Genomic DNA, 20,819 nt, shown 5'->3' on the forward strand with positions numbered 1-20,819 from the left:
TGGAATAACTTTGACTAAACCAAGACTAAACTATGACTAAACTAGGATCAAACCAACACTAAACCAAAACCTACCAGGACTAAACAAGAACTAAACCAGACCTAAACAAGACAGAACTAGGAATAGATCAGGACTTAACATGGACTAAACTAAGGTAATGTCATGATGAACACAGGACAAAACAAGACTAAAATGGCAATAAACAGGACTAAAACAGTACTAAACCAAGAATAAAATGGGACTGAACCAGGACTAAAACAGAACTAAACCAGGACTAAAATAGAACTAAAACCATGACCAAACCAGTAGTAAATCAAAACTAGACCAGGACTAAACCAGGACTAAAACAGGACTAAACCAGGAGTGAACCAGGACCATTGTAGGGCTAAACCAGGACTAAAATAGTACTTAAACAGGACTGAAACAGGACTAAACAGGACTAAACCAGGCCTAACATTAGCACATCTTATCATCCCTTCATATGTTGCCAAATATTGCCTCCGTGTTTTACATAATGGTGCTTAGAATTCCACTATTTGTTGTCTGGGTGCAGTTTTCAAACAGCTCTCTCCTCGGTAACATCTTTTTATGAACTCGCGCATTTTACTATTCAAATTAGACCAGAGCAAATGACTCTGTTTACCGTTATGTCACCAGTATAGGTGTAAAGGCAGTGCAATTCACCAACTCTTAATCTCTATCAAGATTCAGGCTTTTCTAATGGTCAGTGATCAGCTCAGGTTTTTTTGGATGGAGAGGTCTAAAGCCAGTCCGGTTAGTGGTGTTGCCTCTCCACAGATCTGACCTGTAACTTGGCCTGCTGGTGGCAGTTGCTGCTTGTCCTTATAGAGATACATAAGCATAATGCCATTCTGCAGAACATTCTCGGCAAAGCGATAACATCTCCATGACGACTGTGAACAAATTTTTTCAAAATTCTTCAAATTATCAACATAGTCTCTGTGCTTTTCTGACTCTGCTATGGTGACGTAGATATATAGATAACCAGACCAGGACTAAACCAGGGCTAATCCGGGACTAAACCAGGACTAAACTAGGACTAGACTAGTACTAAACTAGGACTAAACCAGGACTAAACCAGGAAAAAACAGGGCTAAACCAGGACTAAAGCAGGACTAAAGCAGGACTAAAGCAGGACCAAACCAGGACCTAGCGGGGACTAAACCATGACTAAACCAGGACTAAGCCAGAATTAAACAGGACTTAACCAAGACTAAACCAGGACTAAACTAGCACTAAATCAGAAATAAGCCAGGACTTAACCGGCACTAAACCGGGACTAAACCGGGTAAAAAACAAGGACTAAACCAGCATTAAACCAATTTTTTGCTCTAAAATTCATGAGTTTCAGCCTCTTGATATATACATTCATAAACATTTTGCCACTTTTCCCACAAAGTTATAATATTTACTTTTAAAGTGTTAATCGCTATGGCAACTGTCCTAATGGATTCCATGGATATAGTAAACCATTCACTATTATTTTTATTTTTCAGGTGGTGAGACAAGTCATCGTAGCTTGAGCATTGAGCCACAAAGAGAGCGAAAGAGAGAGAGAGAGAGAGGAGAGGAGAGTAAAGAGAGAGAGAACACAAAGGAGGGAGGAGGAGGAGATCCGCGATTCTCTGTCCAAAGGGTGGAGCTTGTACAGTGCTTTCACTATTCGGCTCCTGCCTACACCATCTCTCCCTCTGTGTCTCTATGGAAGACAACGCGTGGATTTGAAATACTCCAGCCTGGATGTAACTGCAAAATCCCAAAAGGTTAGTGTTTTACCAAGGCTTTGTGAAGACAACTGAAGCTGTTGTGCCATGTGTCTGTTGAAATGGGGAAGGGTTGTAACAGACGGCATGCAAGACTGGAGGAAAAACAAAAAAATGAGGTATTTGGCAAGATTTAAAATTTGATTTTGGTAAAATTTTAACGTTCACAAAAGCAGGATGTTTTACTTCTATAGAGTATCTTCATCATAATATCTATGCAGACTATGAGAGGCATGCTAGCTTTGTCAGTTTAGATCACACTAACCCAAATTATGCCAAATTTGCAGGACAAAACATAAGAGATTTTTATTGTGGCTTTGAGATGTTTATGTCCAAAAATTAAAAGGTTTTGAAACAATATTTGGAGCGGTTACAGAGGAGGAAATGAGACAAAAGATGTTAAAAACATATAGAAGAAAAGGGAAGGGTTTGTGTGATTAAAAGAAGGTTTAGTGTAAAACAGGACTAAACCAGGATTAAACCAGTGCTAAACCAGTGCTAAAACAGGACTAAACCAGTGCTAAAGCAGGACTAAACCAGGACTAAACCAGTGCTAAACCAGTGCTAAAACAGGACTAAACCAGTGCCAAACCAGGACTAAAACAGGACTAAACCAGGGCTAAGCCAGAACTAACCCAGGACTAAAGCAGGGCTAAAGCAGGACTAAACCAGGTCTAAACCAGGACTAAACCAGGACTAAATCAGGGCTAAAGCAGGATTGAACCAGGACTAAACCAGTGCTAAACCAGGACTAAACCAGAGCTAAAGCAGAGCTAAAGCAGGACTAAACCAGGACTAAACCAGAGCAAAAGCAGAGCTAAAGCAGGACTAAAGCAGGACTAAACCAGGACTAAACCAGGACTGAACCTGGACTGAACCTCGACCGAACCTGGACTGAACCAGGACTGAACCAGGACTAAACCAGGACTAAATCATGCAGTATTGCATTAGCACATGGAGGCGATGGAGGCGGGGCAGTATTCAACATTGTTACAGTTCATTGGTGCAAATAAACATGGACCAATGAGAATGCGTTTCATGATGTATAACTGGTTTTAAATGGGACTAATGGACCATCAACATTTGCATTTGGGCTAAACTGGAGCTAGCAAACATCATGCAAGATCTTTTATTCACTGAAGCAAAAACAATGGATCAAATGTTTTAATTAGGGTTACAGCAGATAGAAACAGGGCTGAAACAGAACCAGGACTAAACCAGGACTAAACCAGGGCTAAACCAGGGCTAAACCAGGGCTAAATTAGGATTAAACCAGGACTAAACCAGGACAGAACCAGGACAAAACCAAAGCAGAACCAGGACTAAACCAGGACTAAACCAGGACTAAACCAGTGCTAAACCAGAACTAAACCAGGACTAAACCAGGACTAAACCAGAACTAAATGAGAACTAAACCAGGACTAAACCAGAACTAAACCAGGACTTAACCAGGGACAAATGATGACTGAAAGAAGTATATGTCATACTACCCATATATTTTTAATATAGAACAAGAAATGCACAAAGACCGAACCAGGCCCATAACTAGGACTAAACCAGGAGTAAATCAGATCTAATCCAGGACTAAACCAGGACCAAATCAGCACTAAACCAGGACTAAGGCAGGACCAACCCAGAAATAAACCAACACTAAACCAGGACCAAACCAAAACTATACTCGGAACAAACCATGAAGAGTAAAACTAGGACTAAACCAGGACTACTTTTGTGCACTTGCAGATGATTTTTGTTTGTGCAGATGTGTAGATAACCAGATGATCTCTCTGGAGTTTTAATGGTCCCAGGACAAACAGAGAAGGCCAGTGTTGTGCTAACAGTATCTGGATGTGTTTAGATTCACTCAGAGGTAAAAAATGTGCTGCTCTGGAAGTGAATACAAACAAAGTCAATGTTGCTTTATTATAGTAGATCCAGAAGTGTTTTCGTCCTCTGCATTTGACCCATCCTGCTGTCAATAGTGGGTGATCGCAGAGCAGCACCACAGACTATATAAAGAAGTGGACTGAGTGAGACGTCAGTCAAATGAAGCTCATCGAGGCTAGCAGTTGCGACAGCGAGTATCATAGCAACCAAAGAGCCAATCCAGAGCCACGCTGTTAAAGGTAACGCCCCTTCCACACCACTAGTGTAGCATGAAGCAGGTGCTTAGCAGTGCTGTCAATCAAACCTGTTGCTAGTACTAGCAGAAACAACCTCAGGGGAAAGAAGGCGTCTGATTTGTCTGTTACTAATGTTCATATCTTCATTCACGGACACAATAGTGAAATAAAAAAAATAAAAAAAACAGCATCATGTAGAGCAGGTTAATATGAACATAGTCCAGTCTGTGGGCAGCACCTTGGGACCCATCTCCACATTTTAAAGAGCATATTTCAGGTTGGACTAGTTCTACTAGATAAAGGTTAACAAGGGGATATTTAAAATATTGCCTATTTGTTTTGTTTTTTCCCCCCAACTTTTTTGGTTAAAATTATTTGATCTCACTTCCTGGTTGGACACAGGCAGAAGATATGACACATGTAGATGGTTACTTAGCAACCATAATGTTAACAACGGCCAAACAATTAACTACTTAACACAGGCTCTATCCCACCAAACCAAGTCAAACCAAGACAGTCACCTGGTTTAGTCTTCGCTTAGGCAAAAAAAAGCAAAACAAAACATGAAAACCTGTCACAGGCACTTTCAATAAAATAAAATATAAAAAACAATATATTCTAGGTGATTTTCTAGTTTAGTTCTGGTTCTGGTTTAGTCCTTGTTTAGTCCTGGTTTATCTCTGGTCTAGTCCTGGTTCAGGTCTGGTCTAGCCTTGGTTTAGCCCTTGTTTAGTCATATGCACTTTAAATAAAACCAGTATAATTCATGGCCATTTAGTCTTAAACACAGTTGGATATTTGAACCCATTTGACCTGGATTGTGACGTCAACATGGTTCTCTGCATATTTCTCCTGTAAATTGTTTCTGGCCTGCTAACCACCAGCTCTGTTACGTAACCCCGGCTTTAGACTCTGCTCCCAGTGTTTGAGGAAATTCACTTTTGGATTTTTGTCCTGACAAAGCAGAGATGTGCCCGGAGTGGTTCATTTTGTAAACATAATGGAGCTGATTTGGTTGGGTGGCCTCAGGGGCTGGTGCCTGGACTCGGCTGCCTCCTGTCCCCCTGTGGATGCATCTTTCCTGGGACAGTGCCTCAGCCCCTCCCCCCCTCCTGCTCGCGGGACCTGGATTAACCCCATCACATTGTGCTCCACGGAGGGGAAGATAAAACTCACTCAATCTGCTGTATTCACATGTTTTGGGGCATTTTCAAGTTGCAATATGTAATTTTTCTGTTGGAGGTTTAAGTTTCAATGTTCTGCATATGGCCTGGTTCAGGTTTTGTTTAGACCTGGTTCATTCCTGGTTCAGTCCTTTAGTCCTGGTTTAGTCCTGGTATAGTCGTGGTTCAGTTTTGGTTCAGTGCTGGTTCAGTCCTGGTATAGTCCTGGTTCAGTCCTGGTTCAGGTCTGGAGCAGGAGTAGCACATGTCAGATACTGTTCAGTGGGAGGTCATATTGATCTGTAGATTGACATAGAGCAAATTCATCACATATAAAATGACACAAAGAATTGCATTTTGGGACAATAAAAAACACAGATTATATTATAGATTACAGATTATATACATGATTAATTTCTTTTTATCAACAAATATATATAGATATCGATTTCCAAATATCGATACCCTATCTATTTTATTTTTGTTTTAAGGAAATAAATGTAGTTTTTAGTCTTTGCCCTGGTATCGGTTTGTATCAGGAATCAACAGACATTTAGCCATAGTATCAGAATCAGCATTGGAACTCAAAAAGCTGGATCGGTGCTTCCCTAGTTTTGCTTCACAAAAATAAAGCAAAATGGTCAGTAATAGACAATATGTCACATTAGAATGTCCAGTGTAAACAACAAAATCCCAATTTAGATTTTTGTGGATGCTAATGCTAATGGGCATGCTTGAAATGTGCAGGCTGAATACATAATCTTAATCACTTTCGCATTAAATACAGACAGATTTTTTTCTCAACCGGCTCAATGCTTTATATCACTGTAAATATATTTGAGCTGTTCTTTGGGTTCAAATCCTAAACCAAAAAGCTACACTGTATAAGTTTTCTAGTGCAGTGCATATGCCATGAGCCTGTCTCCATGTAGACATTACTAGAATGTGTCACAGTGTGGCATTAGACTCATCTATCTTAAAGGAAACAAGTGAGTGATGCCAACTCGTCTAGTTACATGTCAGATCTGTGAAGTGGTGACCCTGCTCACAGTTGGGTTAGTCCTGACTCCTGACCTAAACCCGTTATACCCGAGATATTAACCCTAAACTAAGTCAACACATCTCTATTCTGACAGTTCAATTCCACTGTAGACTTCAGGGTCATAAGACTTCAGAGTTTAAATATTGCCTCTTTTCTTTGGTCGTTTCTGCACGCCCCAAACCACCTCCTCCTCCTCTATCGCCCTCTGTGGTGGTGAAGGGCAGGTGTCCACGTTTCAGTCGATATTTTCTGAGTTCATGAATAACTCCGGACGTTTGTCTTATGTTTCTGCGGTCACTCCAAAAGTCACTCTGCAACAGGATCCTGGTTTAGACCCACTTACCCCGGCTGTAGTCCTGCTGTAGTCCTAGTCTGGTCCTGTTTTAGCCCTGGCTTAGTCCTGGTTTAGTCCTGGTTTAGTCCTGGTTTAGCCCGGGTTTAGTCCTGGTTTAGTCCTGGTTTAGCCTGGGTTTAGTCCTGCTGTAGTTCTGGGCTAAACCAGAGGTAAACCAGGACTAAACTAGGGCCAAACTGGGACTAAACCAGGACCAAGTCAGGGCTAAACCAGGACTGAACCAGTACTAAACTAGGGCCAAACCAGGACTAAACCAGGACTAAACCAGGACTAAACCAGGACTAAACCAGGACTAAACCAGGACTAAACCAGGACTAAACCAGGACTAAACCAATCCTATGAATAATGGAGCCCTTTGGGAGAATGTGGTGACAGTTATGTAAAGTGTTTTTGTGAAGTTGGATGAACACGTTTGTGGACAAGGCTCTGCTTGAGTTTAATTGGTCTGTGGCTCCTGTTTTTGGGGGAGTGGTGGAGGTGATGGGGCCAGTTACAGGGAAACACAATTATGAAACAAATCCATTCAGTTTTTGGGCTGCAAGATTCATCACATTGAACCAAAATCATAATGTGACACAAGAAGCAAATCACTAAAGATCTCATTTCAGTGCAGTTGTGGCACGTGTTATGCAGATTTCATTTAAGCTGCTCAGTTCCTGTTTACTTGTATAAACAGTTTATTTTCTCGTTATTTTGCATTGTACCCAGAGTCATCTTTTTATTTATATTTAAATGGATGTAGCTAACCTCCTTCCTGCCATACTCCAAATAGGAAGTGATAATGGCGGCGCTTCCGGCTCCGTCGACTCTGGCTCCAATTCCAATTAAATTGAAAAACTGTGTCCCCTCTTTCTGTAAACTGATGCTGTCAGGCTCATCATTTTGGTCTTAAATGTTCATATTAACCTGCTCTACATGAACCTTCACTTCTTTACACAGTCTGTGCTCTGCCTCCTGTTTTGACCACACAGAGCAGCTTCCTCACACATTTGTCAATTCTTCTGGACGTGTTTGAAATGTGAACTTTGAACAGAATCACATTATTGAATCAAAAATCCAATCACACTGCCAAGCTTCTCACAAAAATGAGATATTTTGCTAGTTTGCTTGGCCCTGTGACAGTGACAGCCATATGTGACATGAGTGACATCAGCTCCGTTCCCTCGTGAGTCTTAAATAAACAGATGTGAGCGATTCCTCTGAGTCCTGTTATTGTTTAAAGTGGAGCTGGTTCTTCGGCTCCTCTGAGACCCTCATTACCACCAACGCAGTTAAAGGATGTCCCAGGTGCAAACTTGTTCACCTGTTCACATGGCAGGGACTCCTATGCACCTGCCACCTCCCTCTCCTCTTTCTCCCTCTCGTCCTCTCCCTCCTCTCCTCCCTCTTCCTTTCATTAATTTTCTCTCTCTATTCTTTTTTTTTCTTTTCCTCTTCCCTACCTCACTCTCTCCCATCCTCTCTCCTTCCTCTGTTTACTAATTTTCTCTCTCCCTCTTTCTCTCCTTCCCCTTCCCTTCCTTCTTTCCCTATCTCTTTATCTCCCTCCTCCTTTCATTCATTTTCTCTCGCTCTCTCCTTTCCTCTCTCTTTCTCCCTCTTTCTCTCCTTCTCTCTTTTCCTCACTCCCTCTTTTTCTCTTTTCCCCCCTCCTCTCCCTCTTTCTCTTCCTGTCTCTGTCCCTCCCTTCTCCTTTCACTCATTTTCTCTCTACCTCTTTCTCCTTTCCTCCTTCTCTCCCTGCATCCTTCTTTTACTTATTTTCCCTCTCCCTACATTCTTTTCTGTCTCTTCCTCCACCCCTCAGTCCCTCCCTTTCTCCCTCTCTCCCTCTGCCCCCCCCTTCCCCCCCCTCTTCCATATGTCCCTGTGGAGCACAGATGGGGCAGTATTATTATTACCACAGTGTGACTTCTTCATGTGGGCGGATCCCTGTAGGACATAAATAAAGCGTCACCCTGCACAGAGACAGGGAGAAAGACAGGAACAGAGACAAAGACAGAGGCAGAGACAGGGACAGAGACAGAGATGGGGACAGAGACAGAGGCAGAGACAGGGACGGGGGGAAGACAGGAACAGAGACAAAGTCGGGGCAGAGGCAGAGACGGGGACAGAGACAGAGATGGGGACAGAGACAGAGGCAGAGACAGGGACGGGGGGAAGACAGGAACAGAGACAAAGTCGGGGCAGAGGCAGAGACGGGGACAGAGACAGAGATGGGGACAGAGACAGAGGCAGAGACAGGGACGGGGGGAAGACAGGAACAGAGACAAAGACGGGGCAGAGGCAGAGACGGGGACAGGGATAAAGACAGGAACAGAGACAAAGACAGGGACAGAGACAGAGATGGGGACAGAGACAGAGGCAGAGACAGGGACAGGGGGAAAGACAGGAACAGAGACAGTGTAAATTGAGTTGAGCTAGAAGCGCACTCATGCCTCCCTGAGCTCCTGCCTCTGCCCCTGTCTGAGGAGACAGGTGTTCTCTGCCCCTGACACAGATTGATTGAAGTCCCACTCCCCTCTGACCCCCTATTTTTATTTTATATAGAAGCATTTTATGGAGCTAAATTATTCCCTGATTGTGGGAAAGATGGTGTGGGCAGAGTTGTGTTTTAGTTTTTCCTCAAGTAATGCAGAAAAGAGGGAGCCACCGTCTGTGTCAATGGTCATGTATGTTAGCACACTGAAACACTTTTTTTTTAAGCGCAGATGACAAATTGGGCTGTTCATGTCAATAAAACATACAGAACATCATTATATTTAAGATTTACCAACAAAATCATCACCATTTATTTATTTTTTATATTGGTGAAGTTTATCATTTTACTTCCTGGTTGAACACGAGCAGCTGGTATGACATGCGCAGAAGTCCATAACTGTTACCTAGCCACCATACTGTAAACAAGGGCCAAATACTTATGACTAATAAAAATAAGTGACAACACCTTTATTTTTGGGCCTGCCTCTCCGCAGAGCCAACATTGCAATATCACTGGCATCTCCATGGAGAAAGACAGCATTAACATCTCCATGGAAACAAGCAGAAAAGTTACACGTTGCACCTTTAAGGCTGCATTCACTCTTTACACTGTCCTGATTTGATCCCAGTTTAGTCCTGATGTAGACTTGGTTTGTTTCTGTTCTAGTCTTGGTTTAGTCCAGGTTAAGACAGGGTTTAATCCAGGTTTAGTCCACATCTAATCTAACTTCAGCCAAAGGCCGTTCATACTTGTGCTTTTGGTCCCGGTTTTACACCTGCTTGAATCCAAATGTGGTTTGAGAATGCAGCCTCAGACAGGAGTTTTGCCCTGATTCCAACCAACACTACAAACCCGTAGAATGTCATGTAATCTGTTATCCAGAGATACAATGCAACCTGTTTTATTTTACTTTACATTTTTAAAGGAGCTGTAATGGATTTTTACTGTTTTAAAAACATGAAAAAAACTCATAGTTCACGGTTTGCAGCGGCCCAAATTTATTCCTCCCTTTCATAGCATCATAGCATCCTAATGATTCACCACAATGAGTTTATAAGCACTCTGATCCAGTGCAGCGTTTCCTGGTGATATAATACAATAAAGCTAATTACAACTAGCATACTAGCCATAGACTGTATATATAAATGGACATAGCTAACCTGCTAGCTACCATATTCCAAACAGGAATATGGTAGCTAGCTGGCAGTTTATTTAGTTTTCTTGTTATTTTGCATTTCAACCACAGTCATCTTTTTATTTATATATAAATGGATGTAACTAACCTGCTAGCCACTGTGTTCCAAACAGGAAATGATCATGGGCGCGCTTCCAGCTCCATGGACTCTGGCTACAATTCACTTTACACTGAAAAACTGTGGCCTCTCTCTCTGTAACTGCTGCTGTCGGACTCGTCGTTTTGGTTTTAAATGTTTGTATTAACCCGCGCTACATGATCCTGGGGTTTTTATTTCACTATTGTGTCTGACAGACAAACGAGGTGCATTCTTTCCCCGAGGTCGCTCCTACTAGCATTAGCAACACATATGATTGACAGCGTTGCTTAGTGCCCGCTCCCTACTAAACCAGCGGCGTGGGCAGGAAGGGGCATCACCTTGGAACTCTGTTCCACATTGGCCCCTATAACTACTAGCCTGGATGAGCTTCATTTGGAGCTGTGGTGACATTACACTCACTTATTCCACTTCTTTACAGTCTATGATACTAACCCACATTTCCTGATTCTCAGGCATAAAACACTTTATAATTAGATGCAGACAGTACACAGCTGACTTATTTTGACCTCAAGAGCTGCTTAAACAATATACATTGCCTGGCCAAAAAAAAAAAGTCGCCCCTGGATTTAACTAAGCAAATAGGTTGGGGTTGCTGCAGTTGGTCAGGTCTAGGTTCAGCAACAGTCTGTACTCAAAGAACGAGGTCAGCTGACACCTGAATATACTGAAAGACCAGGTTATTCCATCAATGGATTTTTTCTTCCCTGATGGCATGGGCATATTCCAAGATGACAATGCTAGGATAGAATAGAATAGATCTTTATTGTCATTGCAACATGTACAACGGAATTTAAAAAGTGTCGAGCAGTTTAAGGTGCCAAGAAAACAAACCCCCCTCACACATACATCATACATACATACATCCCACCTCATCAAGCTCAAACTGTGAAAGAGTGGTTCAGGAGCATGAGACATCATTTTCACACATGGATGGGCCACCACAGAGTCCAGACCTTAACCCCATTGAGAATCTTTGGGATGTGCTAGAGAAGGCTTTGTGCAGATCAGACTCTACCATCATCAATGCAAGAGGTTGGTGAAAAATTAATGCAACACTGGATGGAAATAAATCTTATGACATTGCAGAAGCTTATCAAAACAATGCCACAGCAAATGGGTGCTGTAATCAAAGCTAAAGTCAGTCCAATTAAATATTAGAGTGTGTGACCTTTTTTGTGGTGCCGACTTTTATTTTTGGCCAGGCAGTATATCTGTACTGGGGTAAGGCACATTTTGCTCAAATGCATGGGGAAAATCGCATACTTGCCCTTTAAGCTCATCCTTTGTTCTTTATAAACCCTATATCAGTTTGTTGTTTTGTAAAGTGGCTGTCTTCTTCAGGTCTATACAAAGTTGAGTGAGACTAAAGTGTGTGGGTGTAATTAGGCCTGTGTGTTGCGTTGAAAGGTTGTAATCGTGAGTTTGTTGTTTCAGATCGAGGGGTTGAACAGTCCAAGCTGAAGACGTCGCAGACGCCCACAGGAGGAGAGACAGGAACTGAGGTGAGACATCCAGAGATGCGTGCACAATTAGGTACACATGAGGGAATGTGGTTGCAGAGTGGTTAGCCCGCCCACCTCCTGAAGCTCATTGTGGCTAGCAGTTGTAGCGGCCAATTTGGAGCCCAGTTCCATATTCAGAATTTCAACCACGAGTATCATAGCAACCAAAGAGCCAATCCAGAGCGAAGCTGTTGAAGGTAACGCTTCTTCCCGCTCACACCACTGGTTTAGCAGGGAGCGAGCGCTTCGCAACATTGTCAATCAAACCTGTTGCAAATGCTAGTGGAAGCGACCTCGGGGAAAGAAGGTGCCTAATTTGTCTGTTATTAATGTTCATATCTTGATTTACAGACACAATAGTAAAATAAAAACCAAAGGATCATGTAGAGAGGTCTTTTTCATGGAGAGGTCATAGCCGATCCTCCGTCAGTGAAAACATGGGTTTGGAGAGTTCAAATTTTGAAGAAAAACACTGGACTCATTTCTGTGTTATGCAGTGGTGGAAGACGTACTCAATTTTGTTACCTAAATAAAAGTACAGATACTGGTGCAAAAATAAATAAATAAATACCGTAAATTTCGGATTATAAGCCGCTACTTTTTTTCCACGCTTTGAACCCTGCGGCTTATACAGCAGTGCGGCTTATTTATGGATTTTTTACTGGATAACGGCCCCTGGGTTTTATTTTCACGGACAAGCCTTCTACACGTGGCAGATAAATATGGCAAAAACAACTTAAGTGCATTAAAAAAATACAACTCACCAAACCGCTGCATCAGAGGGAGCCCTGCGCTGATTATGTGATTATGTCTACTCTGCTCCGCAGTTTCTTTCAAAAAAAACAAAAAAACAACAACAACAAAACTCTAAAGGCGTATCGTTTAATCCCAGGTGCTTATTCTCCATGTGCCAAAGCAGTTTTGAAGGTTTCATTGCCTTATTTGCTTTTCCCGTATGTTACGTAGAGCGGACTGTGCGCGTGAGTTACCTGCAGCGACAAACCCAGATTTTAAGTAGGCATTGTCTATTAAATTTATCTTTCTTTTTCTTGGAGGTCGTAGTCTCCTCTTCTGGCTCCTCAGTTGTCCTTTTCCCCTTTGTTAAAAGCTCTCCAAAGACTTTTGTTTTGGCTCATTTTCACTCGCTTGTGGCTCTACTTTTGTGCGTCGTGTCTGATGTGTTATACGTGAAACGTCATCGCGGAGACAAGAGCAGATAATATACTTGCTACTACATCAAATAGATTTCTGTGGCGATTTCCAACAGGATTTTCATGATACATCTACGGACGAGCTTATTAGTGTGTCATTAGGGACGGGCGAAAGTTGCTCCTGACCCCTGTGCGCACAGCGTCTGAAAATCAGGGCTCTTTACGCAGGACTGTGAGCTGTGTCTGTGTCTGTGAGACGTGAGACGTGAGACGTGAGCGGTGTTTGTTTTGAACATTGTTCCGCGAGTGTGATGCTTATTTTGAGCAACGAAAAATAAGAAAATATAATTTTATTTTAAGATCATAATAATCTTCCAATTTAAACTACAACAAAAAAAGAGCTAACACAAATAAAATACACTTCAGCCACGCAGAGCCGCAGTATAAGGCTGAAAGAGGCGCATACGGCTCCGGAGCCGCGGGTTGCCGACTCCTGAAATAGAGCCACTGCACGTAAGCTCGACATCAATGAATCCAACTTGGTCAATGTAAAAGACGACAAAAGTTTTCAGAGGAAATAAAAGCAGATTTTCTGTTTTGGTGCAGTTTTATTTTCTAAACCTGCAGATGTGTTCATCCCGTGTTGTTGTCGTGTTGGTTCCAATTTTCAGGCACAGTTTAAAAAAAAGCGTGTCAGTGCACCGTCTTTCTGTGTAAATATCTCATGTTACAATATGAAAACCTGCGGCTTTTATTCAGGTGCGGCTTATATATGTACAAAATTGATTTTCTCTTCAAATTTAGCTGGTGCGGCTTTTATTCAGGTGCGCTCTGTAGTCCGAAATTTACGGTAAATAAAATAAAACTTGGTAAAGTACATCACATGAAAAATATACTATAAACTATAATATACTATTAAAGTATTTTGATAAAGATTTGAGCTGAATTTTGATCAACAGAAACAATTGAATAATTTTTTTTATCTTTTTATTTGTATATTTTTGTTTTGCTCAAATTCTGAACATGTTAAAAATAAACCCTCAGCCTTTTCAGCAGGTCTCACTGAATAGTAAATATACTTTTACTTTCAGTCCAGTTCAAAAATGTAGTTGAGTAGAAAGTACAAATACTGTTCTCAAATGTGGTGAAGTAAAAGTAAAACATATCCCCTTTAAAATGCACTTAAGTATACATTTTAAATATCTGTACTTAACTACTTTTACTATTCCACCATTGGTTTAATGGCAGTGATTATAAGCCTGTATTGTTTATGTTCAAGTAGTAAACATTGAAGGATATATTTTTTTTGCTTTGGTATAATTTTTTGTCTCATGGCATGGCCATTCTTCCTCTTTGTCCCAGAAACCTAAAATACTGACACATAACCTGATCATGTCTGATAAATGTAATGGCCTGTTTCAAATCTCCCGAGTTTTAAAAATACTTTAACTCCAGTAATCAGTTCATTCTGTTCTCAGTTTTAATACTGTATAACTGGTGCTTCATTTATTAATTCCTCAGTCACTTAAATGGGGAGGAAGTTCATATTGAAGCCGCAGCTGCCCTGGGGCAAACGAGTAGAAACATGACAGCAGATTTGTGCCAATGGCTTCTTTGACATCTGTATCATTTTGGACCTGATTTCAGTTAAAAGCCGGTTATCACAATAGGCCTATTTGAATTATTGCTCTTTTGTGGTCAATTCTTTCTTAACTAAAGCTTTATGTTATTTTACGGTGAAATGAGCCTCTGATTATAAGGCATGATAAGAAGTATATTAAAAAACACTGTGCCTGTTTTTACTGTCTTAAAATGTGAAGCTGCATGTACACACTTAGGCAAAATTGTTGGTACCCTTCGGTTAGTGAAAGAAAAACTCACAATGGTCAGAGAAATAACTTGAATCTGACAAAAGTAATAATAAATAAAGATTCTATCAAATTTAACCAATGAAAGTCAGACATTGCTTTTCAAACCATGCTTCAACAGAATTATTAAAAATATAAACTCATGAAACAGGCCTGGACAAAAATGATGGTACCCCTAGAAAAGACTGAAAATAATGTGACCAAAGGTCCCATTGTTTTCATTATTGTCCACTAATTAGCATCAGACATGTTTAGGATCTTGTAATCAGTCAGTGGGCCTATATATAGGGCTACAGGTCATCACTGTGCTGTTTGGTGACATGGTGTGTACCACACTCAACATGGACCAGAGGAAGCAAAGAGAAGAGTTGTCTCATTAGATTAGAAAGAAAATTATAGACAAGCATGTTAAAGGTAAAGGCTATAAGACCATCTTCAAGCAGCTTGATGTTCCTGTGACTACAGTTGCACATATTATTCAGAAATTTAAGATCCATGGGACTGTAGCCAACCTCCCTGGACGTGGGTGCAGGAGGAAAATTGATGACAAATCAAAGAGACGGATAATACGAATGGTAACAAAAGAGCCCAGAAAAACTTCTAAAGAGATTAAAGTTGAACTTCAAGCTCAAGGAACATCAGTGTCAGATCACACCATCCGTCGTAGTTTGAGCCAAAGTGGACTTAATGGGAGACGACCAAAGGGGAACACTATTGTTGAAAACAAATCATAAGATTGGAATTTGCTAATGTTGACAAGCCACAAAGCTTCTGAGAGAATGTCCTATGGACAGATGAGACAAAAATGGAACTTTTTGCCAAAGCACATCAGCTCTATGTTCAGATGGAAAAATGAAGCATATCAAGAAAAGAACACTGTCCCTACTGTGAAACATGGAGGACGCTCTGTTATGTTCTGGGGCTGCTTTGCTGCATCTGGCACAGGGTGTCTTGAATCTGTGCAGGGTACAATGAAATCTCAAGACTATCAAGGGATTCTAGAGAGGAATGTGCTGACCAGTGTCAGAAAACTTGGTCTCAGTCACAGGTCATGGGTCTTGCAACAGGACAACCAAACACACAGCTAAAAACACCCAAGAATGGCTAAGAGGAAAACATTGGACTATTCTAAAGTGGCCTTCTATGAGCCCCGACCTAAATCCTATTGAGCATCTTTGGAAGGAGCTGAAACATGCCGTCTGGAAAAGGCACCCTTCAAACCTGAGACAACTGGAGCAGTTTGCTCATGAGGAGTGGGCCAAATACCTACTGAGAGGTGCAGAAGTCTCATTGACAGTTACAGGAATCGTTTGACTGCAGTGATTGCATCAAAAGGTTGTGCAATAAAATATTAAGTTAAGGGTACCATCATTTTTGTGATCATGATGATGATCATCATGAGTTTATTTATTTTTTTATAATTCTGTTGAAACATGGTTGAAAAGCAATGTCTGACTTTCATTGGTTAAATTTCATTTCAGATTCAAGTTATTTCTGTGACCATTATGAGTTTTTCTTTCATTAACCGAAGGGTACCAACAATTTTGTCCATGTGTGTATAAATGGACATAGCTAACCTGCTAGCCGCTGCGTTCCAAACAGGAGGTGATCATCGACTCTGGCACCAATTAATTTTACATTGAAAAACTGTGTCCCCTCTCTCTGTAACTGCTGCTGTCAGACTCGTCATTTTGGTCTTAAAATGTTTTTATTAACCAGCTCTACATGATCCTTTTAATTTCACTATTGTGTCTGTAAATCAAGATATGAACATTAATAACAGACAAATCAGACGCCTTCTTTCCATGAGGTCGTTCCCACTATGGTTAGCAACAGGTTTGATTGATAGCATTGCTTACAGGTTGCAAGAGGCGTTACCTTCAACAACCTTGCTCTGGATTGGCTCTTTGGTTGCTATGATACTCACGGTTGGAATTAAGAATGTGGAACTTGGCCCCAAATTGGCCGCTGTAACGGCTAGCCTCAATTAGCTTCATTTGACTGGACTGTGGGTGATGTCACACTCACTTAGTCCACTTGTTTATACAGTTTATGGGGGCAGGACACATTTTGCTCAAATACGTGGGAAAAAGCTGTTACAGAACATTTAATATCTGGATACAATGAACTTCCCTGCAACCTCTAGCCTTCCTGTGGCTCTATCTCAGGCCCTGTCCCACCAGTTGGAAACAGAGACAGTTGTATAAAGCTGTGTGTCTTTATAAGGAGAGGACATGGTACAGAGGACCCTCAGTTTATATTTGAGTGTTAACATTAGACAAACCAGGACATCTGCTCCGAGGAAGTGGAAAATGAACTGGAAAAAGAGCAGACGTTTTCAAGGTTTAAAAGTGTTTCATCGAATCATTTGGTGACACAGTTTATGAGCAGGACCTTCACACTTTTTGGATAGTGTCAAATGAAGTTCTGCTGGCCAAGAATCTCTTTCAAAAATAAAACAGGATGAGTACAAGTGTAGTTAAAGGGGCTGTAGAACAGAGCTGTACAATTATGTTGAGATTGGAATTAGATTTGAGATATATGTTTAAATAGTAGAAATCAGAATGCAAATTGTAAACTACTCCAGGACGAGTGTTGTCCAGTAGGTTCATAGTGGTCTATGGGTGTATACTAGTCTATGTCTCTTATACTTGCGAAAGATGCAGCTCAACATCAGTCTAAACATATTTAGGAAAGGTTCATTTCTGTGACTGTGACTTTTTAAGTATCAATACCTGCTCAAACGAGTATCTAGTTTTGATACTAGTTTTAACATCGGTTAGTATCAGATTTTTGATACTTTTGACAACCCTATCCAGGAGCAGAAACATGGATGATATGGATGAGCTAATACAAGAATCCCACGTGTTTCAAAACATGTTTGCAAAGGTCTAAACTACCTTTTTTCTTGTCATTCATAGAGTTGTGTTTTGTTTCATCGGTGGGGTAGTAACAGAGGTGGGTAGAGTAGCCAAAAATTCCCACCTCTGGTTCATAACCCTTCATATATTCATGAATTTCAACTTCCTGTTTGTAGGTGATGTTGAAAATGTATAATTTTGTATATGAAGTCATGTTTAAGTGTTTGTGTTTTGTCCTCAGAGCAGAGTGGGAGCAGACACACAGGTCCAATGGCGACCAACAACACAGCGAGTATCGCTCAGGCCCGAAAACTGGTGGAGCAGCTAAAGATGGAGGCCAATATCGACCGGATAAAGGTGGGACCACGGACCACCCAGAATCTGTTATTTATAATATGAGCAGCTGGGTTTTTTTTAAAGCAGAGGTCTACAGCCAGTCCTTTGTCCGAAAAATACTTTAGTTTGTGCATAGGTCACACTGCTCATGTGACTAAAACATGTTTAGTTACACATAATTAAAGTTTATTATTTTACTTCCTGGTTGGACATGGGCAGCAGATGCATACATAAATGGAGTTCTAAAACCGCTACCTAGCAACCACAATGTAAACAATTACTGGGTTTTGGATGACATCACAACATTCTATAGGCCAATATAGTGTAATATAAAAGAGGAGCAGGTCAAATTCATCTTGTCCACATCAAGACTTGTTATACAGAGAGTTCTTGGGTCTAGTCCAGGGGTCGGCAACCTTTAACATGCAAAGAGCCATTTGGACCAATTTTCCAAGGAAAATAAAACACTGGGAGCCGCAAATACTTTTTGACATCTAAAATGAAGATAACAGTGTATAATAATAATAATAATAATAATAATAATAATAATAATAATAATAATAAGAAGAAGAAGAAGAAGAAGAAGAAGAAGAAGAAGAAGAAGAAGAAGAAGAAGAAGAAGAAGAAGAAGAAGAAGAAGAAACAACGTAATGGAATAATGTAGTTTTATTTTCACGGACAAGCCTTCTACACTTGGCAGATAAATATGGCAAAAATAAGTTAAGTGCATAAAAAATACAACTCGCCAAACCGCTGCATCAGTGTGAGCCCTGCACTTGTTCCTTCTTCCTTCTTTTAATCCCAGGTGCTTAGTCTCCATGTGCCAAAGCAGTTTTGAAGGTTTCATTGCCTCATTCGCTTTTCCTCCGCATATTATGAAAGAGCCGCATGCGGCTCTGGAGCCGCAGATTGCCGACCCATGGTCTAGTCACTAATAGAAATGATCAGGTTCAACAATTATGAATTTACTTTTGAATATTTCATGGCAAAGTTCACTGTAATTGGGGGGAGTATGACGTCATCACATTCTAGAATCTGAAAACCACCAATTACAGCCACAGCTGCCCTGGGGTAAACTGACTGAAGCAAGGCTGCCAGTGTGCACCATGTGGCTCTCCAGTGGCGAAACATCCAAGTCTCATTGTTTTAGTCAACTAATCAAAAATGAATCGTCAGCTAAAAACATCATTCTAGTTGCAGCCATAATACCATAGACTGTATATATAAATGGACATAGCTAACCTGCTAGCCACCACGTGTCAATTAGGAAGTGATCATGGGTGCCCTTCTCGATCCATCGAGTCTGGCTCCAGTTCCCTTTACATTGACAAACTCTGGTCTGTAACGGTACCTGCTGCTGTCAGACTTGTCATTATGGTCTTAAAATGTTTGTATTAACCCGCTCTACATGATCCTGGGGTTTTTATTTCACTGTCCGTAAATCAAGATATGAACATTAATAAGAGACAAATCAGGCACCTTCTTTTCCTGAGGTTGCTCCCGTTACCATTAGCAACAGGCTGAAGTGACCTCACTCCGGATTGGCTCTTCGGTTGCTATGTTACTCGCGATCGAACTTCGTAACATGCAATTTCACTACAAATTCACTGCAGTAAGTGCTAGCCTCGATGAGCTTCATTTCACAGTAGCCGAACGCTGTGGTGATGTCACTCACGTAGTCCACTTCTTTACACAGCAGTTACACTAAATAATCCATAATCCATAGTTTAAGTGTACTTTTCACATTCTCGCAGGTCTCTAAAGCTGCAGCAGACCTGATGTCATACTGCGATGCCCATGCCAAAGAGGACCCGCTCCTGTCCCCGGTGCCCGCCTCCGAAAACCCATTCAGAGAGAAGAAGTTTTTCTGTTCCATCTTGTAAACAGTACGAGCTCCAAACATGCTCCAGTCCGGGGAGGACTTTTTAACCTCCGGACTACAAACATGGTGGATTTTGGTGGAGAAGATGGTGATGGTGGTTATGGTTCCTGGCCCTCCACTTTCAGAGGGTCTACAGCATGATGAGCAGATGATAATATAGAGTTTTTGGGTAACGCTTTAGCAAGACGAGGTAAACAGCAGCCGAAGGGTCCTGCAAAGTTGAGTTGTGTGAGTTTAAAATACAGGCACGTGTTGGTAGATTTTAATAGTGTGGGAAGGTTTTATTATTGCAGTTCTTTAAAAGCTAAATTCAACATATGATAAGACTTTATAATAACAACATTTTAATTAGCCTTAAAGTGGTTTATTAATGCTGATTTAGGCTCAATAAACAATTTGTTCCTTATTAATTTAGTTAAGGCAAAATTCAGATGTAGTTTTTAAGAAGTGGAACCAAAAAACTGATGTGACGTCCAAGACCTGCCCAAACTGACCACACCAAACCATCACCACATCACCTGGACTAAACCAGGACTAAACCAGGACTGAACCAGGACTGAACCAGGACTGAACCAGGACTACACCACAGCTAACCCTGGGCTAAACCAGGACTAAACCAGGACTAAACCAGGACTAAACCAGGACTAAACCAGGACTAAACCAGGACTAAACCAGGACTAAAGCAGGACTAACCCTGGACTAAACCAGGACTAAAACTGGACTAAATCAGAACTAAACCAGCACTAAACCAGGATTGAACCAGGACTAAACCAGGAATACACCAGGACTAAAGCCAGACTACACCAGGACGAAAGCAGGATTAAAGCCGGACTACACCAGGACTAAAGCGGGATTAAAGCAGGACTACACCAGGAGTAAACCAGGACTAAACATGGACTGAAACAGGACTGAACCAGGACTGAAACAGGACTGAAACAGGACTAAACCAGGACTAAACGACATCTTAACCAGGGTAAA

General features: G+C 41.2%; 1 protein-coding gene across 2 annotated transcripts; it reads left to right on the forward strand.

The window, feature by feature from the left end:
* The first annotated feature begins 1,697 nt into the window (after positions 1–1,697).
* LOC117390536 (guanine nucleotide-binding protein G(I)/G(S)/G(O) subunit gamma-2) lies at positions 1,698–20,102 on the forward strand. Of its 2 annotated transcripts, XM_033988289.2 has the most exons (4): positions 1,698–1,784; positions 11,676–11,743; positions 17,865–17,980; positions 19,714–20,061. In XM_033988289.2, the coding sequence occupies exons 3-4, from the start codon at positions 17,894–17,896 to the stop codon at positions 19,840–19,842; spliced, it is 216 nt and encodes a 71-aa protein (XP_033844180.1). In that variant the 5' UTR covers positions 1,698–1,784; positions 11,676–11,743; positions 17,865–17,893; the 3' UTR covers positions 19,843–20,061. The 2 variants fall into 2 exon arrangements, with proteins under 2 accessions (XP_033844180.1, XP_055087081.1); XM_055231106.1 differs by lacking the exon at positions 11,676–11,743 and having other exon boundaries at positions 1,721–1,784; positions 19,714–20,102.
* Positions 20,103–20,819: the final 717 nt, after the last annotated feature.

The sequence above is a fragment of the Periophthalmus magnuspinnatus genome, chromosome 22 (assembly GCF_009829125.3).
Source record: "Periophthalmus magnuspinnatus isolate fPerMag1 chromosome 22, fPerMag1.2.pri, whole genome shotgun sequence".
Lineage (NCBI taxonomy): Eukaryota > Metazoa > Chordata > Actinopteri > Gobiiformes > Gobiidae > Periophthalmus > Periophthalmus magnuspinnatus.

What these genes read in the sequence shown, in the direction of transcription:
- LOC117390536 (XM_033988289.2), top strand. Translation starts at nt 17,894, where the DNA reads ATGGCGACCAACAACACAGCGAGTATCGCTCAGGCCCGAAAACTGGTG. An exon ending in CCAATATCGACCGGATAAAG is followed by an intron (nt 17,981 to 19,713) that starts GTGGGACCACGG and finishes ACATTCTCGCAG; the next exon opens with GTCTCTAAAGCTGCAGCAGA.